Below are 22121 nucleotides of genomic sequence, written 5' to 3' on the forward strand. Positions count from 1 at the left end.
CCACCCAGACTGCGCCACACCTCCCGCTTAACAACAAAATATTGAAAATAAATAACACAAGGGTTTTCAAACTAAACAAAACCCTTGCAATGACCTGATCTGTGGCTAATCCTACCACTGAACTCTTTGCCACCCAGAAATCCCTTCATACAATTGTCACTGCCTTTCTCAATCTCCACTCATGTTTGACACCCTACTGAGATTCATTTTCAACATTTCCAGCACAGGCAAAACACTGTGGGCCCGATTCACAGAATGAGCTTAAGACAAAATCCTAAACTTACAACTTTTGGTATTCACAGAATGCACTTACGATTTTTGGTATTCACAGAATGAATTTAAGACAAACTTAAGACAGACTTAAGACATACTTAAGTTAGAATTTTGTCTTAAGTTTGTCTTAAATCTGTCTTAAGTCTGTCTTAAGTCTGTCTTAAGTTTGTCTTAAATTCATTATGTGAATACCAAAAATCGTAAGTGCATTCTGTGAATACCAAAAGTTGTTGTTTTGTGAATCGGCCCAACAACTTTACACCCTTTCTTTCAATATAAGTGTTCTTAAATTTCTCCTGAAACCTATTAAACCACTCTATCAACTTTTCTGCTATCCACAATAACCCTCCTCGAATTATGTTTGCTTCCCAGAAATATTCTGGTCTTAGACTTCCTACACCACTTTGAAGGGATCCTTGCAAGTGGTGCAATGCAGTGGTTGCCTCTGAGTTGCATTTCATTTCCCCACCTCAGATCCCTAGTGTTGCCCTAAAATTACTTCCAACCTCAAACATTATGTTATTACCCTGTTCAACTGTTCCATGATGCTCTTAGGATGAAACAATGATAACCTTTGGAACTCAATTTTGTTGTTCACCAACAATCTCTATTTTGCTCGAGGTCAACTGCACTCAGCATCCAGATTTGCAGTAAACTGCACTTTCAATTAATTGGAGTGATATCCCACCCACAAATACCTTTTGGGACCACAACAATGTGACCCTGTTTGTCACGACACTGTAGATAGATTGCGCTCTCTACATCGCATGCATTTGTAGTATTGTAGTATTTTCCTGAGCCTGCTCAAAGAGGGCACGACGATGGATGGTTAGTTACTCATGAGTTATGCATTGAAACCATTCATTACCAGAGTTCAACTGTGTCTACCACCATGCATTGGACTATGCCAGCTTCACAAGTGCAGAGTGAACTCTCCACTATGGATTCCACACCTGGCCACCACTAATCAAGGTGGTCAAGGCAACATCGCTGGTTGCTCCTTGCACCTAAATTCTGTTGATGTACAAGACATATAATTCTTCATTATACACTGCCCAACAAGAAAGAACAAATGATGTGATATAATATATCATACGATACGGTACAATACACTATGATCCAATATGATCCAATATGATAAGATACGGTACAATACACTACGATTCGATACGATACATGATATAATAGTGGCATGCCCCATCACCATACAGTAAGCCTCGGAATGAAGAAGGCATAAGCATGAGTGAGTTTATGCCATTAACAAATTAGCTAAGTCACATGAGTGCAAGCTGCGGCTGGATCCCTGAAGACCATACCCAAGTTACCAAAATATTCCACATGTCAAAAGGAGACAAGGGGAGGCAGTGAAACAACTCATTGCAATAATGAAGAAAGTAGAAAATCCTTGGCAGGTAGGGTGCCCACAACATCCTGACTCCTCTTTCCCAGTGAAAAATCCAAGCCCAAACTCTTTTAAAGGCAAGATAAATTCTTGCCTAAGAAAATATCAAACACATGTAAAGGGAGTAATTTGCTACACACGTAAAGGGAGTAATTTGTGAAGCGTTCCCCCATTCTCCTTGCTATCTGACAACTACCAGTGGTTTCCCCACAATAATCTATTGCAGGAAAATTCAGTTGTTCTTCACCACAGCAGTCTCACAGAGGTGACAGACACCAGGGAAATGCGACACATAAACACACACATGCATACACACGTGCACACATGCACACATTCCCAAACACACACACGCATGCACCCACACAAACACTAACATCCCTCGGCGAGTCACAGATGTCCAGAGAAATTTCATTCAGGAGGAAAACGAAGATCTCCACCTATTGCCTGATCATGCTGTGAACTAGATGGGACACGGCTATCGCAAAGCACAAAAATCACGCCCATTGGTGTGCTCCACATGCTAGTCTGTCATGTTGAGATCTAAGTGCACTGGAAGCCAGCATTTCAATATGCTATTTTATTACCTTTAACAGACCTCTTATCTTCATTGTCCCATAAATGTAGACATTAATGGCTCGCCAACCCTCCATGACTTCTCCCATCATTCCTCAGGCATTTCTCAGCCTCAAGCCTCACCTGTCCCGTAAAGGGGACTCCGGGGATGTAGTGATCCTCCACAGCTTGAAAGGTCGCTGTCGCAGCCACGAAGGATACCTGGTAATTCCGTTCTCCATCTTCCATGATGCCTGGTGGGTGAACCAGCAACAAAAGATTAGAAAACACCCTCAGGTGATTGACGATAAAAACCAACATTTCTGCAGAACCCCACATCTGTGCAGTTTGTAAACTACACTCAAAGTTCCATCCTCAAGTTTGCCCTCTCTTAAAAATAAGTTCAATGGACAAGAGGGGCTTCATTAAAGGTGTGTGTACCACCCACCAGAGTCTCCTACTTCAAGTACCAAATTGTCTGTTTTATTCTCCCAGGGTAGATGAGTGGAACACTTCCAGGGTCCAAGGTCTCCAGGGAGGTCAAGAGTGGATGGCTAAATGACCTCACCATTTAAATTCCATGTCACTGTTTTTTGTCAAGATCCCAAGTTTCCATCAAAGAGCATTTGAGGAAGTAGTTAACAATGGAAGACGTCAGTGGCGTCATCAGATGCGCGTCAGCCGCTACAGCAGTCCATCAGAGCATAAACAAAAAAAAGATCATAAGAGGTTTCCAAAAGTGCAGTCTTAAAACTCCTCCAATGGTGGAAAAGCCTAAGAGGTAAAGGTCTGTGCATTACATGGCAGTCTGACTCACAGAGTGTAAAAGTACCTGAAGAAGGTCAGGCAGGAGGGAGGGAATTAAGAGTAGGCTGAGCATAACTCGCAGAATTCAATGTAGCGTACTCAGGCCAAATTAGTGAGAATGTAGTGGAATTGAACATAATTACATGATAAGAGTTATTCTGCGTTTGCAGCTATTTCTTTGCATGAAAATGCACCCTAATTCCAAAATGGACGCAAGGATGTATATTGCATTAAGAAATAGCTCTAAATGGACAGATAGCGCACGTGTGCGGCCTCCTGCGCTCGCTAAATATCCTCTAGCTGTAGGATTTTGTCCTCCAAGTCATGCAAGGAGGAGTAATTGCATAATTATCGGAAATTCCATATCGAAGAAGTAACGCGGAATTACTCTGATTAGTCTAGCGTAATTGAAATTAGGCCTAGGCCTAATTAACTGCAGCTAAAACCTGTGGATTCAGGGCAGCTCATAAAACAGAAAAGGTTGATATTTTCCTTGTCTGAATCTTCAAATATTTTAAGCTTTGGGGGTTGCCCCACTAGGTGTTTTACAGAAAAACATCATAGTGGGGCTGTAAGGCTGAAAGAGCCTCAATGGGTGAACTAAAGATACTGTGATATAACTATAATACAAGGGATAATAAAGCCAAGGTAATAGGAAAAGCCCCTGCAGACCCTGTGGTGCAGGATGGGCCCAGCCAGGGGAGATCAGGCCCCAAGATGTCCTAGGGTCACATTATGTGGAGGACACCAAACCAGAGGGCAAAGCAGTGCACATGAGGCATGAAATCTGTTACCTGTGTGCAAAGTACCTTAATCTAGGGATGCTTTTGTGGATACTCAATTTTGAAAAGCTGCCAATGACATTACCAGCAAACTGGTACCTGTAAAAGATGAAAAATCAGTTGGCCCTTTGTTGAAAGAAAATATTAAAATTGAACCGTAGTTTATATTAATTTCTGTCTTTTAACCTGCTTGCAAATAAAATGAACCCACTAGTCATAATGAAATGTTGCTCCATGGTGCACAGCTGGTGCACAGATGGTTAAATTAAGTTGTCCGAAATTCAGCTGAAACCAGAAAAGAATGACAAGTGAACATGAACGTGCCCATTCTGCTGTAGCTCCAAGTTGTTTAATGATTCACTAGCCTTTCACCTATGTACAGAGCCAGTTCAGTCAGTTCAGCGAGCCCTTTCTAGGAATCGTTCGCTGACCTAGGACGTGACAAGTTTGGCCTGCCCTTGCCCCGTTAAGTGAAGAGGCGAATTGTTTGTTCAGCACAGATAGCATAGATAGCAAGTGCGTCATTTGTGTTGGAAAGCAGAAAACACGGGCCTCTGCTGATAGTAGATCAACATTGCACATTGACATTTCAAGATAACCGGCCAAGGCAAGGCTGAAAGTCAGGAGGTGGTAGTTTAAAGATTAACCTGTAGCTGCATGGTCAGATGTGTCGCAAATAATGTAAATTGTGAACGTAGACATATTTTTGAAATGCACCTTGATACTGTAATGTACACGTGGACCTAATTCTAGCATGGTCACACCATGATGTAATTTATTAATGATTAATGTATCCAGGTTCTGAAAATTGTATATAAGAACTGGCTTGCTTTCTGAAAAGACCAGATCACTTTGCACTCCTGCAAATTGTCTCAGCTGCAGCTTTATTGGCAATAAAGCCACTTTCTTTTGAAACCTTGAATGTGCCCTTCTTCTTGTCCCTATTAATAATTTTTTTGCTTTAACAGATGGTGCCATGACCCGGAAGATTGGATGATAAGCGCATTAAATTGATTCTACAGACACCAGATGCCAACACCCTTGAAATACAGTATAGGCCCAATTCAGGACACGCATTCATTCCTTATATCAGACAAATGTGCATTTAATTTGTTGGGATTGGACTTGCTAAAAAAGATGAATGCCACTATTAAGTGCACTGCAGACGGAGTTTTCTTGGAAGTAGATGGACCAATGACAGAGGAAATGGGCAACTGTTTCCTATCAATAGGAATACAAAATATTGCCGCACAAATAATGGATCAGATAGATTCAAGGATATGGGCAAAACACAAAAATGACACAGGGAAAATGAACATCACACCTGTAACAATTACAGTCAAACAGAATGTAAAATTACCAAGAATACCACAGTACAAAATAGCTCCAGAGGGTCTAAAGGGATTGCAGGATATAATAGCTGACTTACTAAAAGAAGAGATTGTTAAAGAAATATCAGGCAGTCCTTGTAACAGCCCTATTCTTCCGGTCTTAAAAAAGAGCGATGGAAATACTAATGAAAAAAGTTACAGATTCATAGTTGATCTAAGAGAAATTAATAAAATAGTGGTGCCACAGTTCCCGGTTGTCCCAAATGTAGTATCAATATTGTCAACACTGTCACCAGAAATGGCATATTTTTCTGTAGTGGATTTGAAGAATGCCTTCTTCTCAATTCCAGTAGATGAAGGTAGCATGTACCTCTTTTCATTCTCTATAGGCGGGAGAACTTATTGCTTCTGTAGGGTCCCTCAAGGGTTCACAGAAAGCCCGAGCATTTACAACCAGGCCTTAAAGAGAGAACTAGACACATTCAATTTATCACCCAACTCTGTGCTAATACAATATATTGATGACCTGCTGCTTGGTAGCATCTCTGAGGCACAATGTACAACTGACACCATTAATTTGTTAAATTTCTTAGCTGAACGTGGTCACAAAGTTTCACCAGAAAAGATTCAATTTGTTCAACAGGAAGTATCCTACCTAGGACACAACCTGTCGAAAGGGCAGAGAAGATTGGATGATAAGCGCATTAAATTGATTCTACAGACACCAGTGCCACGCACCCAAAAACAGGTGCGAGCCTTTTTAGGCACGGCCAGTTATTGTCGACATTGGATTGCTAACTTCTCCTTGATTTCAAAACCCTTATTGGCCCTGACCCACAAGGACACGCCCGAACCCCTTCAGTGGTTGCCAGAACATGAACCAAGCTTCCTTGCCATTTGGCAAGCTCTCTGCTCTGCTCCTGCTTTAGGCATACCAGACTATTCTAAGTCTTTCCAACTCTATGTTCATGAGTCTGACGGGAGTGCTCTTGGGGTTCTATGCCAGCAGTTTGGTGACCACAAAAGACCATGCGCATATTTCTCTGCCACCTTGGATACTGTAGCCAAGGCTTTACCTTCCTGTATACGTTCTGTTGCAGCAACCGCCTTAGCACTACAACGTGCAGAAAGTATAATAATGGGACATGAAGTTGATGTCTATGTTCCACATGCCGTAGAGCTGATACTAAATAAGACACGTACGCAGCACCTCACAAATGCCAGGCTCACGCAGTATGAGATCTGTTTATTTGCAGCACATGTGACACTTCACAAATGCAATGTGCTTAACCCTGCCACTCTGTTACCTATTCCCACTGATGATCTAGTGGACTCAGACCATGATTGTATTTTGTTAACTGAAGAGCAAACAAAAGGGAGAATAGACATGACGGACATAGCCTATGCAGATGCAGAGGGAGAATTGTGGGTGGATGGTTCCTGCCTTAGAACAGAGGATGGAAATACATCAGCAGCCTATGCAGTTGTAACAAATAAAACTGTAGTTGAGTCCTGTAAGATACCTGAGTTGTCTGCACAAGCAGCAGAACTTGTGGCACTCACACGAGCTTGTGAATTATCTGAAGGAAGGTGTGTTAACATATATACAGACAGCCAATATGCCTTTAATGTGGCACATTCCTTTGGAAGACTCTGGAAGGAAAGAGGTTTCATTACCTCACAAGGCACAAAGATACAGCACGGAGTGCTTATCACCAAATTACTTAACTCCCTGGCACTTCCAAAGAAATTGGCCATAGTTAAATGCAGCGCTCACAAAAAAGTTACAGACAAGGTAGGCCAGGGAAATGCATTTGCTGACATAACAGCAAAACAGACAGCAAGAAATAATTCAGCACTAGTACTAACTGTCCAAGAATTACCAGATGAAGTGAAGTCACTCGATCTAACAAGTGAAGGTATAAGACTAATGCAACAAGGAGCAACCGCAGAAGAACAGATGAGTTGGTCAAAGAACGGGTCATTTGTTCAAGGATGTTGGATGAATGGCGCCAAGGATAAATATATGTTACCAGACAGGATGGTCTACTCTATGTGTTTGGCCATGCATGGCCCAGCACATATATGCAGGGATGCAATTGTAAATTGCATGGACAAATTCTGGGTGAACAAGAACATAAGAAAAATAGCACAGGAGATATGTCAAACATGTATGGTATGTGCACAGTACAATGTGGGTAAGACTGCTCCAGTACCCAAAGGCCACTTTCAGAAACCAACAATGCCATTTGAAGCCCTGCAAATAGACTATGTGGAGATGCCCCCTACAAATAAGTATAGGTATATCCTGGTGGTGGTGTGCATGTATTCAAAGTGGATAGAGGCATATCCGGTGAAACACAATGATGCCATCTCAACAGCCAAGTGCTTGATAAAGGAACTGATCCCACGTTTTGGGGTCCCAAAAACAATATTTTCAGACAATGGCAGTCACTTCTGTAATGAACTAATAAAGCTTACATGCAAAGCCTTGGGAATACAGCAGAAGATACACTGCGCCTACCATCCAGAGGCCGCTGGCGCAGTGGAAAGAAAAAATGGCGTGCTCAAAGCCAAAATAGCAAAAATATGTGCTGGCACAAAATTGACCTGGATGGATGCCTTACCTATTGCCCTAATGAGCATGAGGAGCACACCAGATGCCAAGACCAAACTCAGTGCACATGAAATTGTCACTGGGTTGCCAATGGTAGCTTGGGGAGTTCCAGACAAAAATGCTCTGCCTATGATGACGAATGAACTGTTGAATGATTACTGCATGTCACTTACACGTACTCTTGCTTCTATCAACCAGCACGTGAAGGGAGCCCTTCCAGAGCCGCTGCAGGTCGAGGGGCACAAGTTCAAGCCCGGTGACTGGGTGCTCATCAAAGCATTCCAGAGGTCCAACTGTCTCCAAGCTCGCTGGAAGGGACCACAACAGGTACTACTTGCCACAAAGACAGGAGTGAAGTGCACCAACAACAAATCTTGGATTCATGCCAGCCACGTCAAGAGGGCACCTCCTGAGACTGCATCCAGCCAAGACCCAGGTCAGCAGCACATGCCAACACCAGAACTGATCAAAGAAGAAAAAAGGTACAATTTGAGATCTACAAAGAAGAAGGAGATGAAATGTCAGTAATTCTGGTACCTGATCTTCTGCAGGAAATAGATGAAGTACTACTATTAGATATTATCCTAACAGATATTTTGACGACGATTTTTGACTTTGAGAATAGCAGTGAAGAAGACAACGAAGACGCACTCAGTTACCTTGAAGAAGTATTTAGTCAGCTAGAATACCAACTAATGCAAGATTTAAATAGTCTAGCATTACAAGAGGCCTTGAATAGAGTACTTGCTGACTGAGAAAAATAAACTAGGGTATATTGCACACTACCACCAGGAATAACAGCCTGTCTGTATAACAGAAAGAGACTACAACAATTCATCAGGGAAGTCCTTAGTAAAAAGTGGGCCAGTACAACGTTGAGTAGATGAACTGATCCAGGAGGTATTTGCGAGTCCTCCTGTAACTGCATAGTGTCCGTGCCACTGCAGCAATTAGTAGATGAACTGATCCAGAAGGTATTTGCGGGTCCTCCTGTCACTGCGAGCACCCGTGCTGCTGCAGCAACCAGCAAAGGACTTGAACGGATCCAGAAGGAATTTGCGGGTCCTTCTGTCACTGCGAGCACCCGTGCTGCTGCAGCAACCAGCAAAGGACTTTTTCTAGATCATCAGGACAGCCAGCTTCAGAAAGATACATTTGGGGTGAGGTATAGTGGACACTCCTGTAAATGTAAATGTGGCTGCACTAACACTTGATATTCATGATCAAAGGGTCGTGTCTTATCGGAATTACATGCATATCTTTGGGAGGAGAGAAGTACCAAAAAATACTCAGAGACCATCTGAAATATTAACGAATAGCTGTTCGCAATATATTTTATACTACAGCCTCGCCTTATATGTGTTTATGCTTTTTGTGTGTTTAGCTTATATTATAGTAAAGATTCATAGTGATAATTCACAACATAGTGTCATCAATAGCACTACATCCAATTAAAGAAAGTATAAGAATAGATAGATATGGATAAGGAAAATACAGTTCTAAAAATGAAGAGAAAATGGTACAAGTCTAAAATGTGCATATCTGGGGTGATATTCTGTCTGTTATTATTAGCATTAATTACTGTATATCTATTAGATGTGTTCTATCCCATAGAAAAGTTGATCCCAACACCAACAACACCTGCTACAATACCTGCATACACTTTGTCACCTGAAGAAATAGCCCACAGAGAAGATATGCACCACAATTCCTTTGTGACTTTGATGCATCATACCAATAAGATATTAACAAGGGGAGATTGCTGGATATGTTTGCAATTCCCAGCTTCTGTAGACCAAAGTTTGCCCCTGGTTCAAGTCCCACTACCGTTTGCAGCATCCTGTTATGCCATTTACATAACAATAGTAAAAATAGAACTGATAGCTGTTTTGCAGAACTTAAAGAAAAGTACTGCTGGTGCAGGGACAACTATGGCCCCACCTGCAGGAACATTATATAACAAATATATGGCAGATGGTCTGACACTAGGGAACTGCACGGAAGTGATAGAACAAAACACAATATTTCCCCTGTCTGACATCTTTACTCCGCTCTTTCCAAATAAGAATACAAGCATTAGGATAGCAGGCCCATCAAAAGAAGCAAATAAGAATATACCATTTCTAAAGTTAAAATTAAGAAAACACAACGCAATAGGGAGTATATGTATTAAGAGTAATGGGACCTATCAGGTGGGAAATAGCACAAATTGTAACATGACATTTGAAATGACGGCCGGAAATATTAGCATTCCACTTTACGTAGGTGACTCAATTTATTTCATTTGTGGAGAGAAGGCTTATACATGGCTTCCAACAAATTGGGGTGGTTGTTGTCACCTAGGTTTTGTATTACCTGCTTTAGCAATAAAAGACACAAAAGAAGTTCGAAGGGACATGCAAAGACATGCACCACGGCGAGGCAGGAGAAGTGTGGATGTTGATCAAAGAGATACAGCATCACAGATAGCGGGTGACATATTTAAAGGAGTGATACCATGGATTGGTCCAGCTATCAACTCCAGGGATATACGTAGATTATCCAGGCTACTAGAAGCAACAATAAATGAAACAACAAGTATACTTGAAAATATTACAGTAGAGCTTCAAGCTGTGAGATTAGTTTCGTTACAAAATAGAATGATTCTCGACATGATGCTAGCAGAAAGGGGAGGAGTCTGTGCAATTATAGGGGCGTCCTGTTGCACCTATGTCCCGGACTCCTCTGTTACTGTCAGGGAAGCAATAAAAAGATTGCATCCTATAGGTGTAGAAGCACATCAGGATTCTGGTACATGGGATATAGGAGGTTCACTTTGGAGTTGGTTGAGCGCATGGGGTTGGAAGATAGGAATGGTGTTCATAACAATTTTCCTACTAATAATAGGCTGTTGTCTATTAGTTAATTGCCTGCCAATGTGCTGTCAACTATTGGGACAGCTGACAAAATGCCAAGTGAGGAAATTAAAGGAAAAAGAAAGAATGCTGATGCAAACAGTCACTACTGAGTTAATGAACATAGACATTTCTGACAATGATAAGAATGAACAATATAATTATTAAATTGTGATATGCTGCGTGATGAAATTATTTTAAACTGAGGTTCAAAGGGTCGATTTGTAAAAGATGAAAAATCAGTTGGCCCTTTGTTGAAAGAAAATATTAAAATTGAACCGTAGTTTATATTAATTTCTGTCTTTTAACCTGCTTGCAAATAAAATGAACCCACTAGTCATAATGAAATGTTGCTCAATGGTGCACAGCTGGTGCACAGAGGGTTAAATTAAGTTGTCTGAAATTCAGCTGAAACCAGAAAAGAATGACAAGTGAACATGAACGTGCCCATTCTGCTGTAGCTCCAAGTTGTTTAATGATTCACTAACCTTTCACCTATGTACAGAGCCAGTTCAGTCAGTTCAGCGAGCCCTTTCTAGGAATCGTTCGCTGACCTAGGACGTGACAAGTTTGGCCTGCCCTTGCCCCGTTAAGTGAAGAGGCGAATTGTTTGTTCAGCACAGATAGCATAGATAGCAAGTGCGTCATTTGTGTTGGAAAGCAGAAAACACGGGCCTCTGCTGATAGTAGATCAACATTGCACATTGACATTTCAAGATAACCGGCCAAGGCAAGGCTGAAAGTCAGGAGGTGGTAGTTTAAAGATTAACCTGTAGCTGCATGGTCAGATGTGTCGCAAATAATGTAAATTGTGAACGTAGACATATTTTTTAAATACACCTTGATACTGTAATGTACACGTGGACCTAATTCTAGCATGGTCACACCATGATGTAATTTATTAATGATGAATGTATCCAGGTTCTGAAAATTGTATATAAGAACTGGCTTGCTTTCTGAAAAGACCAGATCACTTTGCACTCCTGCAAATTGTCTCAGCTGCAGCTTTATTGGCAATAAAGCCACTTTCTTTTGAAACCTTGAATGTGCCCTTCTTCTTGTCCCTATTAATAATTTTTTTGCTTTAACATACCTGAATGCCCTTTTAGCCGCAAATACATCTTCTGTACCAGGCAACCAAACCTTGCTTGAGCTAAGCCAATTTTTATGCTTTCTGGCTTTTTACTTCTACTGCTATTTGCCACTACCTTCCAGAGGGAAATTGCTGGGGCAGGCATCATGACTTCAGAAGGGGTGGCTCTTCTATATTGAAGATTAAGAAGCCCGCATTATGATAGACTATCTCTTGACAGTCACATAAAATGGGATTAGTGAGCCATGAGAATCTTGTAAAAATGTTTTTTCAGCAGTTGGATGGATCATGTATGCACCAAGTACTTCTTTGTGCTACTTCACCCAGAGGTTTTTGATTCATCAGTGAGATCCATGCAAACTAATTGACAAAACATTCAGCATTGCAAAAAAGTTCCCTTCTGAGCCCAAAGGGAGAATTGATACTTTAAATTTCGCATCATGGGCATGCCTTTACGTAGCTATATGGCAATCTCTGAAAGTGGAGGCAGCAACCTCTAATCTTGCTGTGTCCATTTCACCACGCTTAGGGATCCAGGGTCAATCACTCTGTTTCTCTGTGTCCCAGTTTCCTTACTAGCAATGGTGTAGGGGCCTGTTGCTTGGTATTCCAGGTCTCAGTGTATTAGTCAGAATTGATCTGCTATGTATCGTTTTGGTCATTTGGACACATGGACATTTTTTAAGACATTTAGGCCCAGATGAAATGTGAAGCAGATTCAGGGGCAGAAATATAAAGTGACCGGACGATTCCAGACCGTATTTCTCCATTTAAATCTAACCTATCACAAGCTAACCCCCATGGATTGGGGTATAACTTTGCAAGCCCAATTTTCTATGGCCCTGAGTGGGTATCTTGCAAGTAGTTTTTATAATAAAATGTAACAAACATCATTCCAACATGGTTGATTGAGTATTCACTTGGAAGGGCAGCCATTCTGGAAGTATTTTTGTTTTACATAAATATCTCCAAGTTGGCCACCCCTGAATATACAAGAGGCCACATTGGCGGCCATCTTGGAATAGTCTAAGAATTAATTTTCCAAGAAGGTGGTGGCTAGCAGTGTTTGATTGGAATGTGGCTACCACAACGGCTAAAGAAGACTTGGTAGCATGGTTTGGTAAGCTAAAGCTAAAGCAGACCAATGGATGAAGACGGGTGTAATATCTGTATGTAAGTGCATGTATATAGACAGATTATATGCTGGATGGATGGCTGACTGTATGGCTTGGTGTGTGTCCTACCATCTCCACCCTTATGGTCTCACATAGAAAATAAGAACATGGAGGACATACAGTAAATGAACATTTGATGGTTGTTTACCTTGAGGAAAATTAAATTTTGGTCATGATGTGTTCCCTAGCGCGTACCCCACCGACTCCATGTACCAGCTTAAAGTGCATGTAACTTCCCTCCTGTGACAGCTATGAAGACGCAAATACATTTGCGTCCACCGTTAACTTGTCCTCTTTCAGATCCACCATGAATGGATTATATAGTCCGTTCCTAAGTATGCTATGCCACCGTCTTTTTGTAGTACACTTTTCATGTATTCCTGCTCTAGCCAGAGTAGGCCCTGAATTCCTGCCATCTGAACCTCTTTTGTGGCTCCTGACTCTGCCCAGGCTACCTCTGTACTCGTGAACTCTGTCCTACTTTCAGCGCGGCCCCTCGCGCTCAGCTCAAGCCTGCTTTCTGCCAAGACTGACTATAACCTTCGAGTTATCTGTTCCATTCCCCGAGAATACATTCCTGCCTACTAGATCCTGTAAACATCCTCTCCAGCTGCAGAGCCAAAAGGGCCGACCTGTCTTAATGCAAGTAATTCATAGCCTCCGTTGCCATGCTTACAAGGAAGGCCCCGTGCCCCCACGCTCTACATGTAGACACTTAGGCGCTCATACACGCATCCACAGTTAGCATAGAATAGTCTCTGCCCTAGAGACCTTTCCGCCCAGATAGTATAGTTCCTAAACATCAGATATCAGATATGATAGAAGTACAAGTTGATCTGACATGCCAGACTTCTGTCTCTCTCCGTCAGTGTAAATGTCAAGACCCCTGCACCCCGTCAATCACACGTCATGCAGCTGCACGCGCATCCAAGCTTCCGATTTCTGCTGACATTGCAACATTCTGTTAGCACCACCCCTTGGTGCCACCCACTTGCGTCACCTATCAGTGACGTTTCTAGCACACACCTCTAGTTCACGCCTAGTTTACGCCTCTTGATGATGTATTGGTACCACGTGTATACTGTTATCTTGTCTTCTCTCAGCTGTTACGCCTCTTACATTGAACCTTATGATGTAAATCAAGTATATAAGCTATGTATTGTCAATAAACGAGAGCGCGCTCATCTATCCCTTCTGACACCCCTGTGGTGGTCAGAACATGATATCCTGATTCCTTTATGAGGAATAAAACCCTTAGAAACTCTAACACCACGGACTCTGTTTTCTTTCCTTCTGATTGAGTTATCATTGATTAAGTACTTACCTGCATAGAAATTAAGAGAGTAAATTAATTATTTACATCATTTTGGCGCCCGAATAGGGACCCCTCCCCCACCTCACGCGCCGGAAGGTGCGTTGCAATCCGTGTCCCCTGCCATCAGTTAGACGGACTACACGTGTACTGGCAGGATTTCCTGCATCCCCCTCTGACCCACGGAGGTGACGAAGACTGCGATCAGTGCCCAGACGAGGCGGTGAGGAGTGCGGAGGATCCCGACCAGAGCCCAGTCGAAAGAAGCAAGGTCCGAGGTGTGAAGAGGCCCACCAGTTTTTTCCGAAGTTTTTCCGAAGTTTTCCGAAGTTCTCCGAAGTTTTCCGAAGTTCCTAGTCGAGTCCAGTCGAGTTTTCCGAGGCCTTCTGTTTCCGTGCTTCCCGGTGAGTACCATTGCTGGGTCGTATCTAGACGGGTTTGGGTACGCAAGTCCGGTCTGCACTGTTTTTAGGCAGTGTATCTGTACTGTTTAGCAGTATATCGAGTCTTCCGAATTTCTGCACTGTTACAGCAGTGTATCCGTACTGTTGAGCAGTACACCTAGTTAGCTATGTCTTCAATGTTTTCATGTGATTAATGTTGTGGTATGAATGTGACTGTTTTATTGTGTATTATTGTATTTCTTGTATCAACTAGCAACTCGTATCAAGGAATAAAAGATCTAGCGTTCAGTAATAAGTAAGCAGGATGCCGTTCCTCAGCAAGTTAAAACAGATCGGAACTAGGAAAGGGTTACTGGAGGAAGAAATTCCTATCCCCCCTAGGGACACTCCAGGCAATTTTATGTATCAAAAGCACGGCATAGATGCCATATTATATCTAGATTTATGGGCCGATTACACCAAGCACCTAGACGAAAGACACAGATGGCCTGTTACCGGAACGTGGGATGCCGAGTGCATCATGAGGGTAGAAGAAGCATTATGGAAAAAGAAAGCTAGACAATCTCAGAAGGACGCCATAGAATTTTGGCGTAAGGAATCACGTAAGCGTGCTGACAAAGCACTTCGTAGAGAAGACAGACTTAAAGAATCAGATAAAGAACAAGAAAACGAATTAGTTACTGAAGGGATCCGAGTAAAAACAGAACAGATAGACCGTGCCCGAAATAATATTGTAAACGGTATGTATCTTGCAGCAGATGGCACATCCGAAACTGAATCAGAAATACCGAAAAACTTACCGACACCATTAGTTCCAACTAAAGTAATGCATAAAACTACTAAAGACATATTCTTGAATTCATATCTAGAGGATGTAGCACCAGCTTACACCAATCTGCCTGTTCGTGCCCTGCCTACTGACAGGGATGGGGGTGGCGCTACGCCCCCAGATTCAGTTCCGCCGGTACCGCGACAGACCTCCCCTGTTCCGATACCTCCGCCACTTCCCCCACTGAAGACGGATCTACCGAAACCAGTACTACCTGATCTTACTAAAAGACAGATTCAAGTCCAAATCCAGACTCCGCGGAGAGATAATGCCCAAGCATCCGCCTCAGGAGGTGCGACAGCGGGTCTACAGACCCCTCCACCGACACACAGATTGCATTTAAAGGACACACAGAATCCTTTCCAGTCTCCCTATTCATCGCGGCTTGAGGCATTCAAAGATAGGATGTCATTTTGCAGATATGATCCAGTACCCGGACAAGACGATCTAATGGTATTAGCATCACTGCGCTTAAGATCTGCCACCGATAACTTGCTATGTTGTGTAGGAATGCAGGAAGCTCTCGACAGACTATACAAATTCATACAGACAGGGAAAGACCCCGACAGTGTCAAAGCTGCCATGTATAAACAGAAAGTTGACATTCAAAAACAGATTTTACGATTCTTCATTAATTGTGTGATAAGAGAACGAGACAGGCCCGGGACAGATCAAAGTGAGTTAGACGCATTAAACAAGTGGGGTCAAAATATAGCAGACGGAAGACATGACAAGGGGACTTGCATAACCACTATGTCCCAGAAAATTAGAAAGGCAGTATTAACTGCACATCAGGAAGAAACTGATAAAACTTCCTCCGAGGAGGAAGATGAAGATGAAACATCAGGAAAGTCTACAGACATTATAGCATATGTAGGTAGGGGAAACTACCTTAGGAAAGGTGTCCGTCCGGAGAGCAAGAGAGTTCTTTTCTCCGCTTTAACAAATCCGAATTCTTCTGAGCATCAGTTCCAGGAAACTGATAAAAGGCTTCGAGATCGAGTAGGGTACCATGTACTCAATTCTATGGATGAACAGGAACTAGCCCGGTCAGCCGTGTTGTGGGCCGAAAACGCAGACATATATAATGATGACACGTTAGTACAGACATTCTTGAACCTTTCCCCGGAAGAGCAGAAAATAGCAGGTGTATACATGATTCAGCACCTCCTTATCAAGTTCAGAAATCACCATTCTGATCCAGGCCCCTTACACGAGACATTAGAAGCACTACTCATGGATAGATGGAGAGGTTTTAGTACCAAATTAATACAAATAATTCTAGAACAACGACGTAAGTATAACACCTTCCTGAGCTCCGAATATGTTCCCGCCCCGCCCCCAGGAAGAAAAACGTACCACATGCAATGCGGTGGTGGCATTGAAAGCCAGAATCCCTTACGAGAAGTACATCCAGTTATGGGTGAGGATCGTACCCTGAAACGTGTGTATGTTCACACACCACTGACTAAGTTAGAACTATTAGAAATGAAGAAATTAGTTCCGTGCCATGATAAAGATCCTGCAGGTTTTCACAGAGAGCTTAAAGACATGTTACTGATGGGAGATTACACGTATGATGATATTATGAAAATGTTAAAAGTACTGTTGCCCACGGGCATTTACGAGAAATTAAAGGAGAAGGATTGGGAAGTGGGAGAGTCAAAGATAGCATGGGCGGAAATAGAAGACGAAGAAAAGAAACGAGTCCCAGGGTTAGGCCTTGGGGATCTGACTAAAGCATTACCAGGTTTAATAGTACAGGTTCTGCCAAGATTATTGACAACTAGAAAGGAAGATTGGGACGCAATCTCGTCCTGTAAACAGAAACAAGATGAAGATACTAGTGACTTTTATTCAAGATTCGAGAAATGTTTCATCATAAATAGTGGTCTAAAAACTAGTAGCGAGTCATATCCACACCTTTTTGTAACGAAATTAGTCGAGAACGCCCTACCACTAGTTAAAAACAGAGTGTACAAGGTTGAAAGTACTTGGCAGGCAAATACGCCATCACAGATGTTGCAAATGTTACAATATCACCAGAACAGAATAAGGGAAGAACAAGATCAGGAACAGAAACGTATGAAAGACACGAAAATGAAAATGTTAGTAGCACAGACGATTCCAGTCGAGGGTCACAGAAAAAGTGGGGCCCAGACCAACCATTCTACCGCTCCCGTTAAAGGGACATGTAATTATTGCAAACAGCCAGGTCACTACGTACATGAATGTCCAGTCCTGAAACATAACATCGAGACAGGTAAAACTAAAGAAAGACCGCGTCCGCCTCGACATGAACAGGGTCATCAACAGACCTCACAGAACGAACAGCCAATGCAGAATACACAGCCTATACATGATCAGTCCCATACAGTACAGACAGTAGCAGTACCGCAGCCACAGCATGCTCAGACACAGCCCGCTGCCGCAACACGACAAGTATCACAGCAGATGTACCAGTATGCCCAATCGGCATATCCAGATTATCAGCGTTATACATGAAACAGCCTAGGGAGGGAAAGTGATTTGCCTCTTATTGAAATTCCTGTAGATCAAGAAGGTCCTTATGTACATAGTCACGTATTAGGAAAAGACAGAAAGTTTTTAATTGACACAGGGGCAAGTCGCACTACTATAAGTCATAACGAAGTTCCAGGGGCACCCCTCTCAGGCTCACAGAATGTTTCCCTTGGTTTTTCAGGACAGCCTATTGTAAATGAAGTATCAGAACCAGTACCACTAGCTGTGGGTCCATTATCTCGAGTTACAGATTTGTTACTTACGAAATCATGTCCCGAAAATCTGTTAGGAATTAAAACATTGAAGGCTCTAGGAGCTATAATTTGCTGTTCCCCGGAGGGAGTCAGACTCTTTCTACGGGATTTCAAGGGTCATTATGTTCTACGTGACTTTGATGTCAGATTGAGAAATGTACCAGATCACTTATGGGCAAAAGGCCCAGCTGATGTAGGTTGTATGCATATCACTCCATACCGTGTAACACTCAAGACAGGAGTTGTTCTACCCAGAATCAGACAATATAAGTTACCACCCGATGCTGTAGTGGCTTTGCTGAAAATCATTGAAGAGCTTATTGCCCAAGGAGTGGTCGTAGAGACCGACTCCAATATCTGTAATTCACCTATCATTCCAATTCTTAAACGTACAGACCGCAATGCACCGCCAGTATATCGGCTGGTGATTGATCTTCGAGAACTGAACAAATGTATTGTACCACAGTATCCTGTGGTCCCCGATATCTCCTCCCTATTAACTGCTATCGATTCAGAAGCAACGTTCTTTACTGTAATCGATCTCAAGAACGCTTTCTTCAGTGTACCTATTGACCCGGAGAGCCAATATCTCTTCGGATTCAGTTTAAATGGACGAAGTTTCAAATTTTCCCGCGCACCTCAAGGATTTACAGAAAGCCCCAGCATCTATAGTCAAGCACTGAAAAGACAACTAGATTGTATTCAAATGCCAGTTAATACCGCTTTACTGCAATACGTCGATGATCTACTGATCACCGCACGAAGTGAGCCCGAATGTGAACAAGCATCTCTGATAGTTTTGCATTTCCTAGCCGACAAGGGACACAAGGTGTCTCCTTCAAAGCTACAATTCTGTGTTCAGCAAGTTGTGTACTTGGGTCACTTGCTGTCCAAAGTGGGGAGACAGCTCACTCCCGATCGCATTCAGTTAATTGTAAACATGCCACGACCCCAGACACAAAAGGAAGTGCGGGCCTTCATAGGCCTCACCTCGTACTGCAGACAATGGATTCCTCAATATGCATTTCTAGCCAAACCACTCATTCAGTTAACAACCCAGGAGGCAGCGACTTCGACTGTCCTCCCTTGGACTCAGGAACACACACAAGCCTTTGAGGAATTAAAGAAAGCTTTATGCCAAGCACCAGTTTTAGCGACACCATGTTACAGCAAACCGTTTACACTTTTTGTTACAGAACGTGACGGTACAGCATTGTCTGTCCTCACTCAAGAGCAAGCAGGTTCACATAAGCCTTGTGCTTATTTTTCAAGTACATTGGATTCAGTAGCTCAGGCACTCCCTGCATGTTTAAAGTCAGTAGCAGCAACAGCGTTAGCAATAAGACAAAGCGATTCAATTGTTTTAGGTCATCAGTTAACGGTACAAGTTCCACATTCTGTAGAGGTTCTGTTAAACAGAACCCAGACTCAACATTTGACTATAGCACGACTTACAGGTTACGAATTGACACTATTCCAACCACACATAGAAATCAGACGCTGCAGTATCTTGAATCCAGCAACATTGTTACCTACAGTTATGACAGATCCAGCTCCACATGATTGTATAGAGATTATTAATGCAGTAACAAAGCCCAGACGAGACTTAACAGATGTTCCATTGACAAATCCAGACCTGACACTTTATGTGGATGGTTCATGCATGAGAACAAGTACAGGAGAGTTAGTGGCCGCGTATGCCGTGACCACTGAAACTGAAGTTAAAGAAACACATCGTATTGAAACACTGTCTGCTCAAGCGGCAGAGCTCATCGCTCTGACCCGAGCCTGTATTCTAGCCAAGAACAGAAATGTTAACATATACACTGATTCCCGTTATGCGTTCGGAGTCGTACATGACTTCGGCATGCTCTGGCAAGAACGAGGTTTTCTGACCTCTCATGGTACAAAAATACAGCATGGTCCTCTCATTCAAGCACTGCTAGAAGCAATACATCTGCCTTCAGCCATATCAGTTATGAAGTGTAAAGCACATATTAAAGTCACAGATTCTGTTTCCCAGGGTAACGACCTGGCAGATCAGACAGCAAAACATACAGCACTGACTCACACTCAGACAACTGACACGACAAAGATAACAGATCCGACAAACTGTATGACAGTCAGGGATCCCACACTAGATGTTATTGACATTCAGACACATGCTACTGCAGACGAAATAAAGAAATGGATCGAACTAGGAGGGATCCAGACAGATCAAGGTTGGATGACGAAGAGAAAATCTACATGGTTTCTCCCTGACTCCATGGTTCAAGTTATGATAAATACAGCACATAGTCCTGCCCACCTAGGAGAGAAAGCAATGCTAGACAGTTTGCAAAATCTCTGGAACAATAAACACTTACGAGCAGCCGCAAAACAGAAAGTGCGTACTTGCATGATCTGTTGTCAGTTCAATCCAGGTAAAAGCGTCCCTGTAGAGCAAGGTGGATTTCATCCTCCCGATCACCCTTTTGAAGTCCTCCAGATGGATTATATCCAGATGGACCGTTGTCGAGGATTCAAATATGTTCTCGTAGTTGTCTGTGCTCTGTCCCGCTGGACCGAAGCATACCCAGTCCCAGATTACACTGCTCCGACCACTGCCAAACAGTTGGTTCGTGAATTCTTCCCACGGTACGGCTTGCCTCGTGTCGTGTACTCAGATAACGGTCAGCCATTCTCGTCTGCCCTAATGAAAGAAGTTTCCTTGTTATTGGGATACCAGTGGAAGTTCCATTGTGTCCGACATCCTGAAGCCGCAGGCCTTGTTGAGAGGCATAATCAGACATTAAAGATCCGCCTTGCAAAAATATGTCAGGACAAAGGGGTCGACTGGATAGTCGCCCTGCCAGTGGCACTATTCTATATGAGAATGGTTGCCCATTCGAGATCAGGGCTATCTCCGTACGAAGTGGTTTTTGGAAGACCACCGAATATGTGGGGGACGCCCATTCCTAAAAAGATCACCGATGTTGATTCTAATATGTTGACAGATTACCTTGCCTCCTTGATGTCTGCACTCCAATCATGTCGTTCACAGGTTGCCGCAGCCTTCCCTGACAACACCGATGTGAAGGAGCATGACGTCCGCCCCGGAGATGTTGTTTTAGTCCGAAACTTCGACAGGAAAAGTCCGTTGGAGCCCCGCTGGAAGTCTCCGAAGACCGTCCTTCTTACAACAAAGACTGCAGTCAAATTGGAAGGCAGAAAGGGGTGGGTCCACCTAAGCCATATCAAACCATTCCCAGGACTGAAACCGGAACAAGATACACCCACCCCCACCAGAGACTGTGATCCCAAAGACTTTTCCGAATACAAACGAGAAAAAACTCCTCAAGAACAATACCGTATGAAATTACGATCTAGCAAGTCAGACAGTTTAATTGTTTAAGTCCTCCCCTAGGTGAATCGGTTAAATAGTTTCTGACATGTATCCCCTAGATCGAGTTAGAGAGAGAGAAGAAAAGAAAAGAACATATTGCAAATCACTTCGTAGTCACTGCATAGTGACACTAATAATTATGTTTATTATCAGTATATTAATCATTGTTGCTAGCATCTTGTTACCCATATATTATCCTATTTTCAAGCGTGAACAATCTGCTTACAATGTCTCTGCTGAACACACTTTTAGTGAGTTACCTCCTCATGAGCTTTCTTACAGACTCGCGCTGCGCAACAATACATTCATTAGTATGTTACATCATTCTCATCAAACTAACAATGCTACAAATTGCTGGATATGTGGCCGACTCCCTCCCTACCAGAATTACAAGGGAGCCTTGCCTCTCTTTCCGTATCCGTTCACTCACAATGGCTCCTGTGGAGCATGGTTCAAGATAATTAATTCTTTAGATCCCGACATTGCTG

General features: G+C 42.8%; 1 protein-coding gene across 1 annotated transcript in view; it reads right to left on the reverse strand.

Moving 5' to 3' along the window:
• The window catches only part of LOC147706476 (alpha-2-macroglobulin-like protein 1), a 312029-nt gene that overhangs the window by 212349 nt on the left and 77559 nt on the right, over positions 1-22121 (reverse strand). Inside the window, exon 9 of the mRNA XM_086929615.1 lies at positions 2372-2481. Within this exon, the coding sequence (XP_086785741.1) occupies positions 2372-2481 (110 nt within the window). The remainder of the gene's footprint in view (positions 1-2371; positions 2482-22121) is intronic.

This window comes from Lissotriton vulgaris, chromosome 7, assembly GCF_964263255.1.
Source record: "Lissotriton vulgaris chromosome 7, aLisVul1.2, whole genome shotgun sequence".
NCBI lineage: Eukaryota > Metazoa > Chordata > Amphibia > Caudata > Salamandridae > Lissotriton > Lissotriton vulgaris.